Source organism: Neoarius graeffei, chromosome 21 (assembly GCF_027579695.1).
Source record: "Neoarius graeffei isolate fNeoGra1 chromosome 21, fNeoGra1.pri, whole genome shotgun sequence".
Lineage (NCBI taxonomy): Eukaryota > Metazoa > Chordata > Actinopteri > Siluriformes > Ariidae > Neoarius > Neoarius graeffei.
In genome coordinates this window covers 58,040,276-58,055,598 of record NC_083589.1, presented here as the reverse complement: position 1 = coordinate 58,055,598, position 15,323 = coordinate 58,040,276, and the positions used below count along the sequence as shown (strand labels likewise).

Below are 15,323 nucleotides of genomic sequence, written 5' to 3'. Positions count from 1 at the left end.
TTCAAACACTCAGAACTTGCTATAGCAGCGACAAAATAGCGATCAAAATGCATTCCGATATTTAATAAAATGAGAAATAGAATTTTGATGATAAATTTGCCTTCAGTTCTCCTTTAAGTGCCCAGTCACTCTAACTGCTCATTGTTTTCAACAAAATTTGAATAGAAATTACCTCAACCAAGCAGCACGTCCCAGATTTGTGGTGTGAATAAATTACATTTGCTTTAATAAATGTCTGTGTCTATGAATAGCACAAGTAATAACATCCGTCTCTGAAGGGGTGTTTTTTTTTTTTTGTTTGTTTGTTTTTTAAACGACAAAAAAAAAAAGTCATAATGGAGGACACAGGCATTAGGTTGTATGTAATACTTCTCATCCCGAATGTAAGTCATTTCATCAAAAAGTGTTTGCATGTCATGCAGTCAGATTGTTGTTCAGATAGTTTTCCATCTCCTCTAGCCCACCTTTGGGAATATTATAGATCCAACAAATAGTCGATAATGGGGAACACTAGCGCTGTAGGATTGTTAACTGCACCAAAAATTGACGGCTCTTTCATCGCCAATTTTCTTGTCCTGTGTTTTAAAGACATGAACAGATCGTTTCTCGTGTGACTGCGGCTTTAATCAGGAGGACTTGGTTGGATAAGGCTACTTTGCCAGGTGTGCTACATGCTGAAATGTCAGTTTGGGCTGCTTCTTAAATGTGAATGTTGCACTTTGTGCTCCAGGTGGTTCCTCAGCAGATTCCTCTGAGCGCTGCTTCCCAGCAGCCCAGCGCCTCGTTGCCCCAGCAGCCGTCTCCACCGCAGCCTGCCAGCTCAGGCCTACAGAGCATCACACAAACACACATCCAACCTGGGTCTCCTGCTTCTCAGGTATCTCTCTCACACACACACACATACACACATTGCTAACATTAGTACGAATTTCTCATTCATACTATTTCCAGACACAGCATCACAAAGTCCCAGATCTAGATCTTACCACACAAACCTTCACACTTTCATCTAATATGATATTTAACATATCTCCAGTGTATAAGCACTCGTTCATATCAATAGTAGGTTTGTTCAGTCTATTAATCGTTAGTAACATGGAGTTATAATAGTCTTGTAGCTGAATACAGGAGGAAACATCTGTAGGACCATGGGGAAATAATTTCATCAGGTGACTAACACTTAGTTCTCTTACTACTGGTTAAGCCAAATTTACATTAGAGATATGGCCAGCTTTATTAAATATCCATGACCAGGATAGAACCGTTAGATTGGCGATTTAAAAAAAAAAAGCAATTTTGCTGCAATTAATTTACCGTATTTTTCGGACTATAAGTCGCACTTTTTTTCATGGTTCGGCTAGCCATGCGACTTATACTCACTCCGGTGCGACGTATATATGTTTTTTTTTTTTTTTTCACCACGGAATAACTGGAGCTGATGCTGAGTCTGACGACAGCCACGCAGAAGAAGAGGAAACGGGGCTTCGTCTGCCGCTGGAGTTGGCAGAGTTGTTCAGAAGCGACACCGAGGATGAGGAATTCAATGGATTTGCTGATTTGGAGTGAAATCGCCAGCTTGATAAATTTGATTGACCTGTGTTTTATTATTAATGATAGGCCTATAGTTATTTAAATAACTTATGTAATGATTTTAGGCAGTGCTTAATTTGTGAAGTGGGAGGTCCCAGAACGCAGGAGGTGGGTGGGTCCGGCGACTCAAAAAAAAAAAAAGGCGGGGGTGGTTTACTATAACTTTACGCACACGCGCTTATTGTGTGTGTAAAAAAAATAATAATAATATCAGACATTATGATCTTAGAAAACGCTTTAGTGACAAACAGTTACAGACAGTAATATGTCGTGATATGTTATAAAATATTTTTATTAGGCTATATATTAAATTATATATTACATTTATCTTCTAAAATAACAGACTGTACTCATATCACAACCGGTTTATTTCACCATTGGAGATCAGATCACACAACACATGAGTTAAATCACTCTTTTTAAGGATTTAAGTAGGGTATTTAAAAGCGGTTGTTGTTTTTTTTTTTCACTAGACGGTTAGTCTTTGGAGATGATATACCTATAGCCTACTTGACCTCTGATTTAATGAAATAAAATTCGACAAAAATGAAGAATGACTCTCCTCGATGATGACTACAGCTTTAATAACAAAGATGAAAGAGCCATGGGGCGATAATAAGCCCTACCGGTAAAAATATTCTAAAAGCAAACTGATTAATGCATCAGTAATAGGCTACTAATATTAGTTATAATAATAATATAGGCTATTAGTAATAATGATAGTGATAGTATTAAAGATAGTAGTAGATATTTAAAATAATCAGACTAGGCTACTTACAGGGCAAAGGGCGCGTTATCACTGCTCAGCTGTTCGTTTATTAAATAAACAATGCAGTCGCGCAGTAACCGCGCGCCGCTTATCAGATACAATCACAGATTCTATGGATAGAATAACCCTTCAAAAAAGTGCGACTTATAGTCCGGTGCGACGTATATATGTTTTTTTCGTCTTCATAATGCATTTTTTGGCTGATGCGACTTAAACTCCGGAGCGACGTATAGTCCGGAAAATACGGTAAGCATTTTATTTTCAAGGCTGCAATTCAGTTAATCAGAATTACACCACAGTGCTGCTGAATAATTTTCCATAACAGCAGCTCTGACGGAAATACCGGCTGTAGTACAAATCACACGTTAATACTAAAGCACTTGTTCTAATAAGATATCGTTTCCATAGTAACAGCTCATATAATAAACAGATTTAAAAACGGAGGTGATGTAGTGCAGCTTCCAGTTCGGAAGGAGTCTCCAGTGCAAGTTTTCTGCAGTGGGAATGTTTTTAGTGTAGGGGAGATTATGCTTTGTGTTTGTCCTGTATGACGGGGAGAGAAAGAGATGCTGGGGAATTTTTTTTTTTTTTTTTTTATGTATAGATGTTATAACGCAAGTAATGCCAGGAGCTAACTTTCCTTGCAGATTTTCCACAGCGTTATATAATAAATAGGAACTATTTGCTAAAAAAAAAAAAAGTGTAGTAAAAAATAAATAAAAAATGTTGCTAAACTGTTGTGGTATAAGAGGAATAAAACACTGTGGGGGTGCTAGGGTATCACAGCTCTCTGTCTTTGATTAGTTTCCTATAACAGCACATCCCAGTAAGTGTTTTATTCCTTATTTCACTGATGTAAATAATATCAAGTTGTGTGTGTAAATATATATAATATACACACACGCACAGAGAGAGAGAGAGAGAGCGCAAAACCAGTTAAAGGAACAGTCCACCGTACTTCCATAATAAAATATGTTCTTCTCTGAATTGAGACGAGCTGATCCGTACCTCTCCGAGCTTTGTGCGACCTCCCAGTCAGTCAGACGCGCTGTCACTCCTGTTAGCAATGTAGCTAGGCTCAGCATGGCCAATGGTATTTTTTGGGGCTGTAGTTAGATGCGACCAAACTCTTCCGCGTTTTTCCTGTTTACACAGGTTTATATGACCAGTGACATGAAACAAAGTTCAGTTACACAAATTGAAACGTGGCGATTTTCTATGCTATGGAAAGTCCGCACTATAATGACAGGCGTACTAACACCTTCTGCGCGCTTCGACAGCGCATTGATACCTTCACTCCTGTTTTCCCCCTCTCCCCCGTCACGTTGGTTGTATTGACGGAAGTTAGGGGGGGCGGGGGAGAGAAAAAAAAAACAGGAGTGAAGGTATCAATGCGCTGTCGAAGCGCGCAGAAGGTGTTAGTACGCCTGTCATTATAGTGCGGACTTTCCATAGCATAGAAAATCGCCACGTTTCAATTTGTGTAACTGAACTTTGTTTCATGTCACTGGTCATATAAACCTGTGTAAACAGGAAAAACGCGGAAGAGTTTGGTCGCATCTAACTACAGCCCCAAAAAATACCATTGGCCATGCTGAGCCTAGCTACATTGCTAACAGGAGTGACAGCGCGTCTGACTGACTGGGAAGTCGCACAAAGCTCGGAGAGGTACGGATCAGCTCGTCTCAATTCAGAGAAGAACATATTTTATTATGGAAGTACGGTGGACTGTTCCTTTAAGATAGCAAATCGTATTGAAAGGTCTGACTGGACCTTTCCACAGCTGTAACTCATTTAATATACAGAAAACTTCTCATTATGTACTGCGCAATCTTTCTCTGAGCTTTTAATACCCATTTCCTCTTATTGGGAACAATATATCTGAACCTGAACCTCATATACATCTCCTTAAGTGTGTCGGTTCAGGTCTGACATGTCTCTTGGCATGCTCTGTGTGTGTGTGTGTGTGTGTGTGTGTGTGTGTGTGTGTGTGTGTGTGTGTGTGTGTTTGCATGGTTGTCAGCAGTGTGTTAGTGAGTCGAGTCCTCAGGTTGTGTCCCCATCGCCGTGTGTGGAGCGTCTGTTCTTCCAATACCAGGCGGCTCAGCTCGCTCTGGTACAGGTAGCCGTTCTGGGTGGACGCTCACTTTATGCCTCAGTCACAACCGGCCGTACGTGCTCCTACGGCCGGTCTACACGCAAGAAACGCACGGAGGGCGCGCATGTGACGTGCTGATTTTCGAGCCGTAGACTGGCCGCAGAGGTTCTTTGTCATGTCAAACAAACTCTACGGGCGCTTACGTTTTTTTTCAGGTTGCAAGACAAACTTACGACCAACGTGCGTCTTTCTCCACGAACAAAAAAAAAATGCAGCGATTTGGGAAACGCCAAAAATCGCACGGCCAAAAAAATCGTATGTCCGGTTGTGACCTAGGCTTTAGCCTTCACCACCATGATTTGGTGTGCGTTAACCTGTGTGTGTGTGTGTGTGTGTGTGTGTGTGTGTGTCACACTGATAACAGAACTGATTCTGTGGGTTTAGTGTGTTTTGTTCGTATTATTTTCGTCATGCCTGTTCCATGGATTGGTTTTGCGAACACTCTGGACTGTTTTGGTATTTGAAGTGCCACTCCCCCCCACCCCCACCCCCCACAAGTTTTCAGTGCTGCCATGTTTCTGCTTGAGGCATGATGTTATGCTGATCCCTGCTCCTTTGTTCTGTTTGTTTGTTTGATTGATTGATTGATTGATTGATTGATTGATTGATTGATTGGTCATGCCTAAATGGAACCTTGTTCTTCCCTTACGGAATTTGGCCTTGCAGCCTTCATCGCCCCCTCCGATCCAGCCCATCCAGACTCCAGATCTCTCGCCTTTCATCCAACCGATTGTCACACTTACCCCACTGCCCCTCTCCTATTTCCCCCAGCCGTCTGTGCCTGGCCTGGGCTTCGTGCCCTCTGTATCACTGCCCGCTCAGTCGCTGCCACTTACAGTGGCCCAGGGACAGCAGCCGCTCCTTGTGGTGGCTTCATCACTTCCCTCGTCCCCAGCACCAGGAACCGTACCATCAGCGTCTCCCTCAACACTGCTCACTGCATCATCGCAGCCCCAAATGATGCTTCCTCCTCTACCGCTAGCGACCACTGTGCCAACAATCTGTGTGGCTACTGTCCCCACCCCTACTGAGCAAGCGTCAGACTCCCCGGCTCAGGTACCTCTGGAAAGGATGCCATGCCAAACAACATCAAACTGAGCTGACTCTGTTATTGTGTTGCAGTGAATTTGCATTTGATTTAATTTCTTTTTTGTTTTTAACTCGTATTCGTTTGGTGGTTATTTATATCAGTAAGCTGCTTAGACCGTTTTTTTAATCAGAATTTTTCATTAATGTGGAGTAAACAAGACAGATCAGAATACACAGGATGATTGATACATCAGACTCGCCTACACTACTCTTGAGTCCCCCACCCCCTTTTTTTTTTTTTTTTTTTAAACTCAGCCGCTTATCCTACTCAGTGCCTGCATCTCATCGTGAGGTGGTTGTTCAATTTTGTTATTTTCCATTCTAGGCATCCCAGACCAGTTCTCAGACTGCAGATATGTCACAGCTTCAGGCTCCAGTGCCCTGTGGAATGGAAAGGTAAAGCTCTTATCGCTTTCTTTATACCTCCATACCACGTTGCTCAGCGATCAGTTTTAATTCTGACCGATTTATTAATTTTGCTCAGACAGAATTTTAGCTGGAATTCAAATCACAGTTTAAATGTTCCTATTCTAATACCTAATAGATAAAATTATTTATTAATTCTATCCACGTTCACTGGATATGAGCAATCGCGCACTCTGATTGATTGGCTACTCGACTACTAAGATGTCAGCTCATATACTGTGCATAGAGAAAAACAAAACAGCGGAGCGTGCTACTGGACCAACCGAGGATTAAATAAAAACTCGAAAACAAAACCCCAAAAAAGCAACAGGACGTATCCTTTTTTTTCCCCCAAGAATTATTATCATCATCATCATCATCGCATTTTTCACAAATTGCTCCTGTCATTTCGCCGGTTTTATATTCTAAGCAGAAATGATTTTGTATAAAGTTTTATTTCTCAAATTTGCAAAAAATAAAAATGCTCCGTTTCTCAAAATCCAGTGAATGTGGAGAGAATAAAACAGTTATTCCACTCAATCTCGTCGTACATGGATTATAGACAACTCGGTGCTACGCGCCTCGTCGACTATCAGCTCATGTACGATTCGATTTCGTGGAATAACTGTTTTTTAATATATAATATTTAACAGTTCATTTACTTTATTTACTTGTACACCTAATAATAAACAAACGTGAAAACACATGATGCTATTAAAACGTACAAGTTTTAATAAAACGTAACATGATTTCTGTATGGAGATGTTTGTTAAACATTTGTTATGGAGGGAGTCTCCAGTTTCAGCAGTGTGCAACAGTAGATTTTCTCTGTCTTGGACTTTTTTTTTTTTTTCTGTAACGATATTTTGAGTTTTTATAATTTCAAGAGAGAAGGAAAAAAGTGAGGAAAACAGTAATGTAAGTGAGAAGAGAAACTAGTTTTGCAAATGTTCAATATAAAATGCAACTATAAATGGACAAATACATATGCAGCTCATTTAACACGTTTTAAAAATTGTAATTGTTTGCAAATTTCTGTCACGTAAGAGAAATCGAACACTTCAGGAAGTGCTGTTATTGGAAAATAAACAGCTTCAGGATGGTAACAGTAGCTGCTTTTCAGATTGGACTGCTTCGTAACATCCTGTTGTTGATTTATTTTCCTGTAACAGTGTCTCATGAAGTGCGTTATTTCTTACCGTGTAGCTGTTCATCACATTTTAAAATGTGTTTTGTGTGCGTTTCCCTCAACAGTCACTCTGACGTGGCGTCCGGCATGAGTGACGGAAACGAGGGCGTGACCGGCGGCAGGCACGAAGGTCGTTCGGCTAAACGGCACCAGCGCAGATCCGTACGCAGCCGCTCCCGCCATGACAAGATCACCAAAGCCAAACTTAACGTGCTCAATGTACGTCTCCTGCATACAATCCTGTTTTTTTTTTTTAAATTTAATTAGACTTAACTGCACTTCTGATGTTTGTCTTTTAGATCTCTAATATCGGCGACAGGGTTGCAGAGTGCCAGCTGGAAACGCATAACAAAAAAATGGTGACTTTTAAGTTCGACCTGGATGGAGATAATCCTGAGGAAATTGCTCAGATCATGGTAACCGCACATACTGGTCATCATCGTCATCATCATCAGGCCTGATTTCCTAGTTTTGGGGGGAAATGTACACTACCGTTCAAAAGTTTGGGGTCACTTTGAAATGTCCTTATTTTTGAAAGAAAAGCACTGTTCTTTTCAATGCAGATCACTTTAAACTAATCAGAAATCCACTCTATACATTGCTAATGTGGTAAATGACTATTCTAGCTGCAAATGTCTGGTTTTTGGTGCAATATCTCCATAGGTGTATAGAGGCCCATTTCCAGCAACTATCACTCCAGTGTTCTAATGGTACAATGTGTTTGCTCATTGCCTCAGAAGGCTAATGGATGATTAGAAAACCCTTGTACAATCATGTTAGCACAGCTGAAAACAGTTGAGCTCTTTAGAGAAGCTATAAAACTGACCTTCCTTTGAGCAGATTGAGTTTCTGGAGCATCACATTTGTGGGGTCGATTAAATGCTCAAAACGGCCAGAAAAATGTCTCGACTATATTTTCTATTCATTTTACAACTTATGGTGGTAAATAAAAGTGTGACTTTTCATGGAAAACACAAAATTGTCTGGGTGACCCCAAACTTTTGAACGGTAGTGTATCGTGTTTTTTTTTTTTCAGCACTAACCAGATGTTTGTACTGAGATGTACTGTCAAAGGCCATAAATGAGTTCTCATGATAGCTCAAGATTGAATAACATCCCAGGAACAACAGACTTGATTATGGGCTAGTGTTTAGAACACTGATTTAGTTTCACTTTAATTAAATTTTGTATTTGGCATCACTGTTTAAAAGCAAAAGGAAAATTAGGGTCGTGGATGGAATGTACTTTTTTCCTTTCCAATTCACTAAGTGTTTGTTTGTGCTTTGTTTTTGCGATATAAAATTCATACTGTGTTAACTTTGTGTTTCACTCACCAGGTTGAGAGCGAGTTTATTCTGGAGAGCGAGCGAGAGTCCTTTATCGAGCAGGTTCGGGAGGTCATTGAGACTGCAAATGAAAGGGGTCTTGAAAGGGAAGGCAGCCAGGTACTGCATCCAAAACATCTGGAGCCGACACAGTCTGTTCTTGTTTTAATCAACAGTTAGTCGGAATTGAAATTGCTGCTTTGTACAACACCTTCACTTCATGCCACGATGGCGAACTGTTTAATCCTCGTCTTGCTCTTGTTCTGTAGACTGTGAGCAATCCTGAAGAGCAGTTGACTGTTCCATACACACCTCCCCAGCCAGGTAGAACCTCACAATCCTGGTGTCTTTTTTCATGCTTTAAATATTATTTTCTTTAGAAAAGTTAGTTTGAGTCTCCACTCTTCGTCCAGGTGCTGGTGCGAGTATGACGACACAGGTGGTGACCTCGGCGGGCCGCAGGTTCATCGTCAGTCCTGTTCCCGAGTCCAGACTGGAGGAACAATTCTTCAGTGCGGTTCAACTCCCTGCTCCGATTTTTGAGCAGCCTGTAGCATGTAAGCTGAATTTTTTTTTTTTTTCTTTTGTGATTGTGCATGAATCATCAAAATTGTTCACGGACGGTCTGATGGTGCTGGTTACATAGCAACGATTATATGTGTGTGTTTTTTTCAGCAGCAGGACCACCTGCGATGGGTCTGTCTCAGTCCGCATCAGTGCTTTCTCTGCAGCAGGCGTTTGCCGAGATCCGTCAGGGACAGTATGACCCTGGGCCGAGTACAGCGCCCCCTACTCTCAACACCTCCCTTCCTCCGCTGTTACCTCCCTCCTCCACTACAATGCTGTCATCTCCACCACGGTCATCCGAGCATGCTGGCTCTCCTCCGACAGTCGTCTCCTCGTCGTCCTCTCCTCCTCCATCACTCGCTCCTGTAGCGGTCTCCTTACCCCCTCAGATTCCCCTGCCTGTCAGTCAACCTATTGTGACCAGTATGGCGGGTCAGCCTTTCTCAGCTCCGCCCTCTTCCTCCCCGTCTGCGGTTTTTCCCCAGCCGACAGTCCCAGTACACACCGCTATCGGCACAGCAGTGCCGAGTAGCATAGCTCTGCCCTGCCAACACACTTTTCCTGGAGGAATCGCAGAACATCCTCCTGTCACTTCCAGTGTAGCCCAGATGACTCCTCCCGCTACCCCCAGCACAGCCATTCAAACTCCTCAGCTCACCCCTAGTGTCATTACGCCACTCCCAGTCACCGCACCATTGCCACAGGTGCCAGTCACCAGCGGTGCCCCTGTGGTGCAGCCCACGCTCGTTCACAGCCAACCGCAGCCTTCCACGCTGCCCAATCAGGGTCATTCTCACTGCACCGAGTGTGAGAGCGACCCTCAGAGCAAAACCCCGGGTATCGATGATATCCATGCTCTAGACAAGAAGCTGCGCTCACTCTTCATGGACATGGGCGCTGGCCCGCCTTCCTCCCAAGCCGACACCAGTGCCACAGAGCCAGCTGCTCCCAGCACATCCTCCCCTACCACCTCCAGCACCACCCCTCTTCCTCCCACTAGCTTACCTCTGAGCTCTCCTGTGACCACCCCGGTCACTAGCGCCACCCCTGTCAGCAAAACACCGTTGTCCCGATTGCCGGTGAGTGGCCATTGTGTCTGGATGTTAATGATGTTAGAACCAAGCATCAGTTGACATGAACACTTATTTCCTTTCTCTGTCAGCAGCCTCATTCTGTGGAACCACTAACACCCTATGGAATGACTATTCTGCTGTTTAACACCACACACACATACAACTTTGGCTTCTTCACAAGATCTAATGCATGTGATCTTTGGTTTTTTTTTTTAATGTGGGGAATAAACCATTTGTGGTTGTGCTGTTATCGGAAAATAATACTTTTTTTCCACCCTGAAGTCCTTTATTTCCCACTAACAGTTCATCCTGAAGTGTTTTTTTTTCCCTCTTGTGCCACAGTGATTATTTCTTAAAGAATCACGTATCATATTTTTATTAGTTTATATTACAAAACAAGTTAGTTCCTGTTATCACTTATGTTATAGCAGCTACAAACAGTCGTTCCCTCACCAGCCTCTTTTTTTTTTTTCTTTTCTTTTGCCTCAAAGTTAATAGGACAAAAATAAATCCAGCTCGGCATGTAATCGAGAAACCAGAACGTGAAAAGTCCTGTCCTGAAGACTTAACTTTACGGGTTTAACTCTGACTGACTGTAACAAAGCTCTGACACTGGAGACCCCTTCCATAAACGCTAAATTGATATATCCTTACAGAAACCTTGCCGTATCAACAATTACATGCTTTTTTTTTTTTAATCCATTAATATAGCATGTCCACCCTACAAGTCCTTGTGTAAGGTGTTAGTAAAAAAAAAAAAAAGGGTAATGTCCGAACTAAGGCTGTTCTAGAAAATTAATCAACACCTTCTGAATCAAGCATTCAGCAGTGCTGTGGTATAACATCATTAAAATACTTATGTTTTTTTTAGTAGTTATGCCCCGCTGGCCAAAAGGCCCAAAAGGGGATTATGTCGTGGCGATGTCCGTCCGTCCGTCCCAGGAAGGGTGCTCACCTTCTGAAATTAACTCACAATTTTTGCAGGAATTTCACGAAACTTGGCAGGATTCTTTGTTGTATGTCGGTAGCACACATATTGTAATTTCATTAAATTTGGCTGTATTTTCCCAGAGTTCCAGCCCTTGATTAACAACCTTGTATTTTCACAATTTCATGAAGGTCTGTTTGCCTTCTGACCAGGGCTTTGAACCGGAATTTTTTTCCTATTGGTTCGTTCCAAACAGAAACGGAATTTTAACGTTTCCGGTTTTGGGTTCCACCATTAAATAGACGTTCCCGAACCGGTTAGAACAAAAAAATTTCGTTCCCGGAACGGTTAATTACGTTCCCTGTCAGCTGTTTAACAAATGGCTATAAAATTGTCTCTGTCTCATCCAGCTTAAGCCAAATGTAGGCTAATTCTATTACAACCTTCATTAAATAAGACAAGAAATAATTCAAAACAATTATTATTTCAAATGTTGGCGATTTGGATTCTCAATATGTCTTCCCATCTACACAAACAGAAAAAGTGCCAAAAATGAAAGATAATTCGTTTAGTGCGTTACCAAAGGCTAGTCAGGCCCTATAGAGGGCTACCGCATGACGTCACCGCGCCGTGAGATTTTGTTAGGCGCCATATTGGAAGTACACATCTATGCAAGTACATACATACATAAAACAAACTACACCTGAAATGTAGCCAGGGCCGGTTCTGCCCTAATCTGGACCCGGGTGCAACATCGCGCAAACACCCCCCCCCCCCCCCCCAAAAAAAAAAAACAGTCTAAATCAGGACAACCATCACATAACTATAACTATAAACATTTTATATCAACTATTTTAACTAAATGGGCTATAATAAATAAGCCTGCAGGCAGCCACGGCGGGCTGCCTCAGAAAACTAACCATTCAATGACACAACTGAAAGCCTGCAGCCACGGCGGGCTGCCTCAGAAAAGTAACCATTTGTTGTCCTACCTTAAAACTCGTTTTGCATTTTCTGCCTCCTTTTTTGTATTTTCGGCCCTCCTTATTTTCTTTCCTTTTCTGAAAACCCGATTTGTGTCCAGACATTTTGTTCTGCTACCAACGAACTAACTCGTCAGGTCTCGTCTCTCGAGCCCGCGATGATTCCCGTGGGAAGGGCAACAATTGATGCATTTTTACAAACAGCCAATAAACAGCCAATAGGGAGGTTGCATCGTTCAGGCTCTTCTTTGCTCAGACACTCAGTAATGGAGACGTGATAGCAGTCCACCCTCCCGCTCTCTCCATTCAATCAGCGAACGTCACACAGGAAGTGAACCCCAGCGGGTCATAGAAACTTGCGCAGGAGAAGAATGACTATTTGTAGGCTACAGAAACTTTGAGGAACGAAATAAAAACCGGTATTAACCGGTTACCATTATTTTTAATAAGCGTTTCTGTTCCGGAACATTAAAAATTATAAAGTTTCTGGTTTCGTTTCTGTTCCATGTGAAATAGAAAAAGTTCCCGGTTTTCGTTTTCGTTCCTTGAACCGGTTCAAAGCCCTGGTTCTGACATCAACTCCTCTCACAATTTTTGGACGAATTTCTCGAAGCTTGGTAAAAGCCCTTGTTATATGACGGTAATACGCAGATTGCGATTTAATTTCGTTTCTGAAAATTTTCCCAGAGTTTTGACCCTTGATTAAATAACTTTGACAATTTCATGAGGGTGTACGCTCTTCTGAAATCAACTCCTCTCACAATTTGTGGAGGAATTTCACCAAACTTCTCAGAAGGATTCTTTGTTATATGACCGTTATACACATATCGAAATTTCGTTTAATTTGGGCACATTTTACCAGAGTTATGCCCTTGAATATTAACAAACTTGTACTTTGGCAGTTTCATCAAGGTGTGCTTGCTTTCTGAAATCAACTTCTCTCATAATTTTTGGAGGAATTTCATGTAATTTGGCAAAAAGTTTTTATCCCCCACTGGCCGAAAGGGGGATTATGTCGTGGCGATGTCCATCTGTCCGTCCCAGAAAGGGTACTCACGTTCTGAAATCAACTCCTCTCACAATTTTTGGAGGAATTTCACGAAACTTGACAGGATTCCTTGTTATATGTTGGTAGTACGCATATTGCAATTTTGTTCAGTTCAGTCGCATTTTACCAGAGTTATGGCCTCGTTGCCAGCGGGGGATATTGTGCTCTCAGAGCACTCTTGTTTAACTATTTAATCCAAATCCTCAATAACTCAAAAACAAATAAGCCTCAGCGATTAAACAAAGAGCTTATTTATTGGATTGTGTTATAAAATAAATCTGTACTGAGGGGCTCCATGGAGGGAAGTATTTCAGGACATACTGTACCGTAGCACAGCGCAGCAATAGAACCTAAGTACCTGATGTTTTTAGTGGAATAGGTTTTAAATGTAATAAACAGTAGCTGAGTCTCCATACTGTCTGGCACGTTTAAGGGTGGGCCTCGTCTCTCTTGTAAGCTGCATGGGGGCTGTAGGTGGCACAGTAGCATTTTCTGCTAGCACTCTGTACCAAATGCTGTGGTTTGATCTTCATCTTATTCTCGTTAGGTGTTGCCTGTCGGCTCTGAGCAGGCCGGCACGCCACCCACAGAACACCCGCCTCTCTTCCCGGGACCTTGTCTAACTCAGGTGCATTATTCTTCCCTTTTCTTTCAGTGCTTCACTTCTGTTGTGTAGTCTTGTCTTGTACTTTCCTCACTCAGCTCACCCTCTCCTGCCCCTCTCTCTCTCTCTCTCTCTCTCTCCACGACTTCTCTCTTCCACTGTCCTGAAAAACAAGTGAGGCATGCAAAGAGCTTGCTAATCAGATTAATATAAATTTTGCATGGCATCACATTTCTGTAAACGTCATTAGGCCTGTGATTCTTATTAACTCCTCTCTCTCTCTCTCTCTCTCTCTCTCTCTCTCTCTCTCTCTCTCTCTCTATTTGAGAAGTTTAGGGAATGGTGGGAGTTTATTGTTATTATTATTATTATTATTTTAAATTAATTTATTTTTTACATCAGGTTTTTTTTTTTATTTTTGTATATATTTAGTACTGGACTTGGAAATATGAAATCTGTAATCTTACAGAAAGCCATTCATCCATATTCATATCCTTGTGCATCATGCACTGTAAAAGACGTTTCTTCAATCATCATCAAGACACTTGGATATCATTTGCTTTTGAAAGAAGCTGTGAATTTCCCTGGCTCCAAGCCACTTAATACAAATCGCTTCATAACAGATTGAACACTTAAGCAGAGCATTTAGTTTCCTGTTTAAAAAAAGATTAAACGCGATTTTAAAAAAAAGGACTTTGTTGTTTGATTTAGAACAATGTTTGTGTCGAAAAAGTTCAGCAGACTCGAGACTTGCATTAAAGCTTTTTTTTTTTTTTAAGAATGTAATTAAGCTGCTTTTTTTCTTGTGATGATTTGTGGTTTTGTACGATGTGACTAAACAGACTTCACTAATGAGTTAACCGGGTTGTTCTTCAGTCCCAGCAGCCCCTGGAGGATCTGGATGCCCAGCTGAGACGAGCTCTGAGTCCTGAGACTGTGTCGATTACTAACGTCACTCATCAGGTGCACAGCGCACACTAACATGCGTTTAAATGAGTTAGACAAGACAGCCGTTTGTGACGCGTGTGCGTACTTGATCTCGAGATAATGATGAAGATGAATGTTCATGCAGTTGTTTTCGACAAAAAAGTCAAAACACAAACATAGACGGCAAAACCAACATGAGCTCAACTAATGCCATGTACACACGTAGCCGGGTATTTTTAAAACCGAACATTTTCCCCCCCTCCGTTTATAAAAATGTTTTATCCACACCACCTCATCTTCGAAAAAAATCCCTTCCACACATAACCGAACATCTGCGTTTTCAATCACATTCATAAGCATTCCAAACCTGTAGATGGCATTATTTCCCCAAATCCTACCCCCTAATCACATCGCCTGTGCTCTTGGAGCAGTAGTTGGGCTTCTAAAATTAAAGATGTAAATAGCACCTGCACAATAATTAACACTTTCAAGGCACTACTCCGATCCATTACTCTTTAGCTAGCCGCACACTACGCCGATTTTCAGCGTACCGAGCCAACTGAAGTCGCGAGTCAGGCGTAAAGACTAGTTTTCGATGGTACCGACTCATCTCACAGCCGATTCGAAAAACTAATCGGGAGCCAGACTGATCGGCGAGAGTCGCTAGC

At 41.9% G+C, this 15,323-nt stretch overlaps 1 protein-coding gene across 8 annotated transcripts in view; it reads left to right on the top strand.

Annotated features, from left to right (window-relative positions):
• wnk1b (WNK lysine deficient protein kinase 1b) overlaps nt 1–15,323 on the top strand; it is a 218,384-nt gene that overhangs the window by 183,168 nt on the left and 19,893 nt on the right. For 6 of the 8 annotated variants that reach the window (XM_060903420.1, XM_060903417.1, XM_060903422.1 and 3 more), the window contains 10 exons: nt 731–877; nt 5,932–6,002; nt 7,266–7,419; nt 7,500–7,616; nt 8,538–8,645; nt 8,795–8,849; nt 8,939–9,082; nt 9,201–10,171; nt 13,672–13,752; nt 14,605–14,691. In XM_060903420.1, coding sequence (XP_060759403.1) covers nt 731–877; nt 5,932–6,002; nt 7,266–7,419; nt 7,500–7,616; nt 8,538–8,645; nt 8,795–8,849; nt 8,939–9,082; nt 9,201–10,171; nt 13,672–13,752; nt 14,605–14,691 — 1,935 coding nt within the window. The remainder of the gene's footprint in view (nt 1–730; nt 878–5,931; nt 6,003–7,265; nt 7,420–7,499; nt 7,617–8,537; nt 8,646–8,794; nt 8,850–8,938; nt 9,083–9,200; nt 10,172–13,671; nt 13,753–14,604; nt 14,692–15,323) is intronic. The other 2 variants (XM_060903416.1, XM_060903418.1) reach the window with 2 other exon arrangements.